The sequence below is a fragment of the Mizuhopecten yessoensis genome, unplaced genomic scaffold (genome assembly GCF_002113885.1).
Source record: "Mizuhopecten yessoensis strain PY_sf001 unplaced genomic scaffold, ASM211388v2 scaffold4513, whole genome shotgun sequence".
In the NCBI taxonomy this organism is placed as follows: domain Eukaryota; kingdom Metazoa; phylum Mollusca; class Bivalvia; order Pectinida; family Pectinidae; genus Mizuhopecten; species Mizuhopecten yessoensis.
This window is the reverse complement of record NW_018405584.1, coordinates 36,732-44,886: the sequence shown is the minus strand read 5'-3', so window position 1 is coordinate 44,886 and position 8,155 is coordinate 36,732. Positions and strand designations below refer to the sequence as shown.

The 8,155-nt window shown below is 36.0% G+C and overlaps 1 protein-coding gene across 1 annotated transcript in view; it reads left to right on the top strand.

Moving 5' to 3' along the window:
- The first annotated feature begins 2,968 nt into the window (after positions 1–2,968).
- The window catches only part of LOC110449191 (cholesterol 24-hydroxylase-like), a 17,076-nt gene continuing 11,889 nt past the window's right edge, over positions 2,969–8,155 (top strand). Inside the window, exons 1-2 of the mRNA XM_021495888.1 lie at positions 2,969–3,038; positions 4,794–4,932. Coding sequence (XP_021351563.1) covers positions 2,998–3,038; positions 4,794–4,932 — 180 coding nt within the window. The 5' untranslated portion in view covers positions 2,969–2,997. The remainder of the gene's footprint in view (positions 3,039–4,793; positions 4,933–8,155) is intronic.

Below are 8,155 nucleotides of genomic sequence, written 5' to 3'. Positions count from 1 at the left end.
TCAAGCTTAACCCATTTCACCTGGTGCTGTTTTTGCATTGATACGAAAACATACAAACTCAGACAGTCACTGAAATGCAAAAAGATCGCCCAAACAATGCTTTTCCGTCTTTGCGTATTGCAGGGTTATCTTCTCCTGTGAGCAGGTATTGATTGTTACGTCATTGGTTTGTGTGAGAAAATTACGTCGTTTTCTCAAACATTGATCACGTTACTCTCACAAACAAATGACGTAACAATCAATACCTTCTCACAAGAGAAGATAACTCTGCGATACGGAAAGACGGAATATACATTACAAAAGAGACCATTCTTAATTTATCTAAATATCTATGACAAAAAAGGACACAACGATTAAATTAAAATGATAAAATAGGGAAGATCAAAACATGCAACGAAAATCAATTATTTCACATAAAATATTCAAACTATTTATTCCCGAGCAATATATTGTTTGATTTGAAGAATCAAGAGATTGAACAGCTTGGTTTCCCGTAGTAAGCCTTTGTGCAATACATGAGAATATATCCATTCGCCATTTAATTTCTTCACAATTCAAGTACATGTAACAAAACAAGTTTTAGGAATATTGTCCATTGTTAGAGAATGTAAGTTAATAAATAGTTGTGAATATGTTCAATTATCGTAGTTAAGAGTAAGCGTAACCGCTGTTTGTTTACATTGACTCGCCTTGTCTAATTGTTTAGAGGAGTTTGCAAGATTTATCGGACGTGATATAGATTACGTGTAATGCTCGGCTTAAATGGGTGTTTTTCTCGCTATGTATTATGCAGATTACCTTAGTAATGTTCTGTTAATCGTATTATGGGCAATTTTAGGCAGCTCGAATCTTGTAAACTCCATGCAGTGTTTTCTGATACGGTAGCGTGGTTTGCGCCTGTCCGTTGCCGGAAGTAATGTTTTGGCTCGATGTTTTTTTAATCAGTTAATCAATGTATATTAGGAATTTTTGCACGCGAATTCGGAGCATAGAGGTAAGTCGTGTTCTTCGATCTCAGAACCGCTTACCTAGTCCAGCCGTAACTCAGTCCGTATCTTTCCTTGATACTAGCTATGTAAGCGTCTAGCAACGTTCTATGATATTTTTAGAGTGTTGGTGCTTTTATTCACATTATCTACGGTCACGGTCGAACGTTAGACTTATGGAACACAGTACTTATAGATAGTCTGTTATTGTGATAATCGTTTTTTTTTTAGACTATGAAGAAAGTGTACTTCATCAAATACTTCTATAGTGCTACTTCAGTTCCAAATAAGCAATGTAGGAATAGGGAGAATAGTACGGATAACAACAGAATATATTGTACTTTTATCTACATTAGCTGTGGTCAAGGTTGTACGTAGCCTTGGTACTACTGTATGGTCTGTTACAACGATAGTCAGTTGTTTTAGACTATGGATAGAGTGTCTTTTATGACTTCTAAATACAATTTATTCTTCAAATATTTATTCTATAAAGTAGCATCTGGTTGTCATTATTGTTGCTATGTAAATACTCATTAACTAATTTAACTTAACACTTGCTGTTGTCAATTCTGTCACTGAGTGGTTATTAAATAACCTCGCTGACCAGAGGTTTTTGACCAATAATAGCCTTGCTACCAAAGGTAAAAGAAGGCACATCGCTTTACCAAAAATACACTATACGAACACGTTACATACAGTTGCTTCATTATTCCTTCATTATTATATCTATTCTAAAACATTCATCTGTTTGTTACACAGATCCACTGATAAACTTTTCTCCCGCCGCTGCGATCAGATGAACGTAACACACACATAGGTGGCCACACCTGTCAAATTTGGTTATAGATACAATACGCCAAACCTGAACTACACTGCATTATACAGTTGTGTCCTTCTAGGATTCATCAATTATGCTAGGGACCAAAATGTTAGAAATTCAAACTGTCTTAAGTACTGTTAAAACATAGGTTAGGGTGACGTAAAACCTACTAATTTATTAATTTCTAAACACCTATGACGAATACTTGTAAATAACAAATAAAATAATCTTTAAATGTCGATATTATGGACCGTTACACTGCTCGAAAGAGATATATGTAACAAATATACACGTGTCACATGTAGAACCCCATGTATTCCAAACGGATGCGCTCAGTGATTTGTACTATTAGGAACGTCACAATGAGATGACGGCGTTTTATACCTTCGGTTTATCATATTTCCCCCTGCTCTTTCCAAATATGGCTTAAGTTTGTTTTTACGTTATCTAGACATTGAATTTTTTACCAACATTTCGGTAAATAGATGGGAGACAAAGATTCAATCCTTATGTAGGTAGGTGGGATTAATAGAATCTTTCACCCCCTTGGGGGTGAGACAGGGTAATCTCAACCCGAGGGGTAAGATTCTTAAGTTGTCAAACACGAGGCTTGTGTTTGACAGCTTAAGAATCTTACCCCGAGGGTTTAGATTACCCTGTCTCACTCCCAAGGGGGTGAATGATTATTTTTCTCTTACCCTGTTTACCCTTGTATTTTATATCGACGTTACATCAATGCAAGACAATGTTGATGTGATGCGGCTGAATTGTTGACGTGACGTCATTGTATTGTTGCCGGGACGTCATGGTATTGTTGTTATGACGTCATACAATTGTTGAGAACGTGCAAAGAACACGTGTAGCTTGTCTCAACCCTAGGGTGAGATAAGAAAATCTCACACCGGTAAAATGGTGGGTATCCCTGTCCAGGGTAAGATAAATGTATATTCTACCCTTGGGTTCAGAACTAGGTGTCAGAACATCGGCAAAGCCATGGTTCTGTCCCCAATTTTACAATCTCGGGTGTATTATCCATATCCCACATATATACATTTTATTGACTCTATTAGTCAAACATTAATATATATCTTTATATAAAGTAGGTTACCAGTTACATTGATTTTATCTTCATTACGTCGTTTCAGATTTTTTGGCCAGGCAATTGCCTCACTGGGTAAAAGTGAAAAATGGATGGTTCAGCGAATGCATCTTAACCAATGGTTCAAACCACGGTAAGTTTATTTTTCAATAAGTAACAAGTAATGACATAAAAATAAAAGGACGGCCAAATACACAGGGAGTAATACGGACAGAAATAGTTATGGTTTAGGTGTATGTACTTACGAAATAAAAATAGAAAAAAACTTATGCACTCTAAACAGTGAATATACTTATATTTGCAGATTTTACAATCTGCGCATTAACATCTTTCAACATATAAGCACGTAGATAATTGGCGCAACCACAAAATAATCAATAGAAAACAGTATACAGGTAGTTAAATTATCGTAGCAATTAATTAGCGCAATTTCAAAAGATAAGAGGGCTAAAATTAAACTATCGCTGAAATATGTACGTTAACAGTATTCATGAAGATCAGATTGATTAGCAAAAGTAGAAAAGTAACAGGTATCCTATCCATTTAGAAAGTTTATTTATATCAGTATGTAGCTGCGGTTCTTATCTCAAACGTCGGCTCTAGCTGGTTATACAGATGACGTGTAGACGAACACTACAAAGCACGCCCGAAAAGCAAACCACTCCTCAACTGTTTTCTAACGGTCATCGCTAAATCTTGTGAGGAGGGCGGATGAGGCAAAACCTTGAAACGGTCATGCTTTACTGTGTCAACTTACACGAATGAACTGGCATTGTCATGTGGTTATAACACGCCTTTCGTGACCATTTCAGCGCCGTTTTGCACCGATAGCACCCCGAAAACGTTTCAAGGAAACAGAGTGTTACTTTGCGATACTAGCTTTGCCACTTGGCAGGTAATAAAACGTAAGACGCCCGTAGCATCCAAAACAATTGTAGCAATGACTTTGCCAGCCAATGCACAGTTTTTGATTTTTTTTGTGACGAGATAAATCGACGCCATTTTACAGTTTGCTTTCTTCTTTTGTCACTTGGTTGTAATGATGGATCTATGTTTCCTCGCCAGTAACAATTCTCTCAGTTTAGTTACCCGTGTCCTGATTGCATTGCGCCAACAGTGTCGGAGACATTGCACCACATACAGCCTTCTGTTCATCAGGGAGAAATTTCGGGACCAATCGCGAGAACACTTACCCTGAAATGTCCAATGTCATGGTCATTCAGACATTTTCATTTGCTGGTCTTTCACAGCTAGCTGTCTCAGAGTTTTGCTGTTTGTGTCATTGGTCACCTTATCATGTTGCTAGGACGACGCTTGTTTTCAGGCTTAATCGATCCCACTTGAATTCGGCCTCCTAGTACTTTTCTTGAGTATATGTAGGGGCACTGTCACAATAACTATCTGAAAGCCATATATTTCGTTTCAACATTTCAAGATTTTCCCTTTTAAAAATTAGGTATGTAATGACAAATTAACATGGCACTATGTACCTCTATCACGTGTTTTTGCAACGTGTGTGTCTCAATTAAATTTCTTCACCTGAACAATGACGATATACACAAGAATATTTTGTCATGTACAATTCTGCAAATCATGCAATCGTTACGGCTCCAAGAATGGTCAAGGAAGTTATATCGTGAATGACACTTGTATCAAATGGTTACATTACTCTACTGCTTGTGTGCAGAGAAACATAGATTCAAAACTTGAACAGTTTTCGATTTGAAAAGTGTAGCTAATCTTTTCGTAGAATAAGATGATGAATGCAATATGTTATTAACATAATTTTTAAGTTCTTTATTTACAACGTTCCGTACATAAAAAAAACATTATCATTTTTTTTGCGGCAATCACTGGTGACATTTACTTTTTATTTTAATATTGCTAGCTACATCCGACAATTTGCATCTGATTTCAACGAGTTTGCTGACAGTTACGTAGAGTATATGGAACATTATGCGGACGGCAAGACAGAGGTGGACACCTTAAATACGTTTACAACACTGACGACACATCTGTTGTACAAGGTTTGTCTGGGAGTGAGGCTTGCAATCATCTGTTGTACAAGGTTTGTCTGGGATTGAGGCTTGCAATCATTTGTTGTACAAGGATTATTTGGGATATTGGTTTGTTACTATATGTTGTACAAGGTTTGTCTGGAGGTAAGGCTTGCAATCATTGGTTGTACAAGGATTATTTGGGATATTGGTTTGTTACTATATGTTGTACAAGGTTTGTCTGGGAGTAAGGCTTGCAATCATCTGTTGTAAAAGGATTATTTGGGATTAAGGTTTGTAACCATCTGTTGTACAAGGTTTATCTGGGGAAAGATATACTACTATCGGTTGTACAAGGATTATTTTGGAAAATGGGTTGTTACCATCTGTTGTACAAGGATAATTTGGGAGTAGGGTTTGTAACCATCTGTTGTACAAGGATAATTTGGGAGTAGGGTTTGTTACCATCTGTTGTACAAGGTTTATCTGGGGTAGGATATACTATCATCTGTTGTACAAGGATTATTTGGGAGTAGGGTTTGTAACCATCTGTTGTACAATGATTATTTGGGAGTAGGGTTTGTTACCATCTGTTGTACAAGGATAATTTGGGAGTAGGGTTTGTTACCATCTGTTATACAAGGATTATTTGGGAGTAGGGTTTGTAACCTTCTGTTGAACAAGGATTATTTGGGAGAATTGTTGTTACCATCTGTTGATTTATGGGGGAGTAGGTTAAAATATCATCTATTTTGTACAAGTTTTTTTTGAGAGTATGGTTTGCAGTTATCTGTTGTACAAGGATTATTTGGGAGTAGGGTTTGTTACCATCTGTTGTACAAGGAATATTTGCGAGTAGGGTTAAGATTTATTTGGGAGTACGTTATAATATCACCTATTGTACAAGATTTATGTGGGAGTAGAGAACAGTATCATCTGTTATAAAAGGTTTATCTGGGAGTAGGTTATGCTATCATCTGTTATACAATATTTATCTGGGAGTAGGGTATGATATCATCTGTTATACAATATGTATCTGGGGTAGGGTATGCTATCATCTGTTATACAATATTTATCTGGGAGTAGGGTATGCTATCATCTGCTATACAATATATATATGGGAGTAGGTTATGTTATCATCTGTTATACAATATGTATCTGGGAGTAGGTTATGCTATTATCTGTAATACAATATTTATCTGGGAGTAGGGTATGATATCATCTGTAATACAATATATATATGGGAGTAGGTTATGCTATCATCTGTTATACAACATGTATCTGGGAGTAGGGTATGCTATTATCTGTAATACAATATTTATCTGGGAGTAGGGTATGATATCATCTGTTATACAATATGTATCTGGGAGTAGGGTATGCTATCATCTGTAATACAATATATATATGGGAGTAGGTTATGCTATCATCTGTTATACAATATATATATGGGAGTAGGGTATGCTATCATCTGTTATACAATATGTATCTGGGAGAAGGGTATGCTATTATCTGTTATACAATATGTATCTGGGGGTAGGGGATGCTATTATCTGTTATACAATATGTATCTGGGAGTAGGGTATGCTATCATCTGTTATACAATATGTATCTGGGAGTAGGGTTTGCTATCATCTGTTATACAATATGTTTCTGGGAGAAGGGTATGCTATCATCTGTCATACAATATGTATCTGGGAGAAGGGTATGCTATTATCTGTTATACAATATGTATCTGGGAGTAGGGTATGCTATTATCTGTTATACAATATGTATCTGGGAATAGGGTATGCTATCATCTGTTATACAATATGTATCTGATAGTAGGGTATGCTATATAGAGAATAATACATGCCTTTTTCCATATCACACCCAGTATCAACCCGAGACTGCAATATCAGCCCAAGGGCCTAAGGCCCTTGGGCTGATATTGGTCGAGGGTTGATACTGGGTGTGATATGGAAAAAGGCGTGTTTTATTCTGTTTATCACATACTTACTAATAAAAACTACTATCTTATGATCTATTTTTCTTTTCGAAATAATCCTAAAACACCGGATTGAATTTAAAATTTGTAACACTCACTGATGTTTGACAGGTAATAATGCCAAATGCAATTAAACAGTTTCTGTCTCTAACTAGTTATAAATCGGAAAGCGTTGTGAAAAAGTAATACGTTGCTGAAAAAGGGCGTTGAACTCGGGTTCGTTGTCTGGACAATTATTGTTGATTTCGACATAAATGTATTATCCATTGTTTCTTTTATGAGTGGTGATGCATACATAACTTATGTAAAGACTATAACCAGACTTTCAAAAATGTTAATTATTTCGTTCATATTCTCAACAAATGGAAATCAAAAGCAGATGAAATTTTAGACGATGAAAAATAAATGTACACGTTGACCTATTGGTTTAATGCGGCTTTTTTTTTTAATATCTCCCGGTAGAAATATTAACAGAACCTGGCCGATCAGCGTTTTTACTTTTTGTGCCTGTGGCAAAAACTGAAATTAAAAAGTCGTGAAGCACCGACAAAGAGATAAATGCAACGGCCATCAGTTCCAAGATTTTCCGGTTATTTTTCATCCTTCCGGAAATAACCGATGAAGGCCGATGGAGTGTGATGTGATTGTGACGTCACAGTATGTTAATCTCTAAACGACGTTTCATGTCTGCTAGTATCAAAAATTATGTGATAGATTTTTTTCACTCAGAATGTATATTAGTTTTTATCTTAATAAACAAGTAATAAAACATGGGTATTGTTTTCACTATATAAAGATGTTCATGTATGGGTTAAAACACAGTTGTCTTTGCTTTAAGGATACACTTCCGGACGTCTACTTCCGGACGAAAAATAATAAAGGCAATGTGTAGAAAGGGGAAGCAACTCTGTTTACGCACGCATGTGTTACCATTAAAGAGCTTCGCTCGGGCGACTTCGGCGCCCGAAAGCTACGCTCTTATTATTATCAGCCAATAATATATAGTTATTGACCAATGAAAAGTCTCGTAACATCGTAGACTTGGTTGAAGTCAGTATTTCTAAAGAAAGAAAATCATCATAAAGTCGCAATGGTGGAATACATTGCAAAAGTATCTATCTATAAAAATAACAACATGTGAAATTAAATGAATTTATATGGGACGTTGCTCTTTTCCTTTACTTTGAACCGATTGCAATTTTAATCAATATCCTATCATTTTACATATTATTTTAAAAACATCAATTATAACACTTCTTTTATATATGT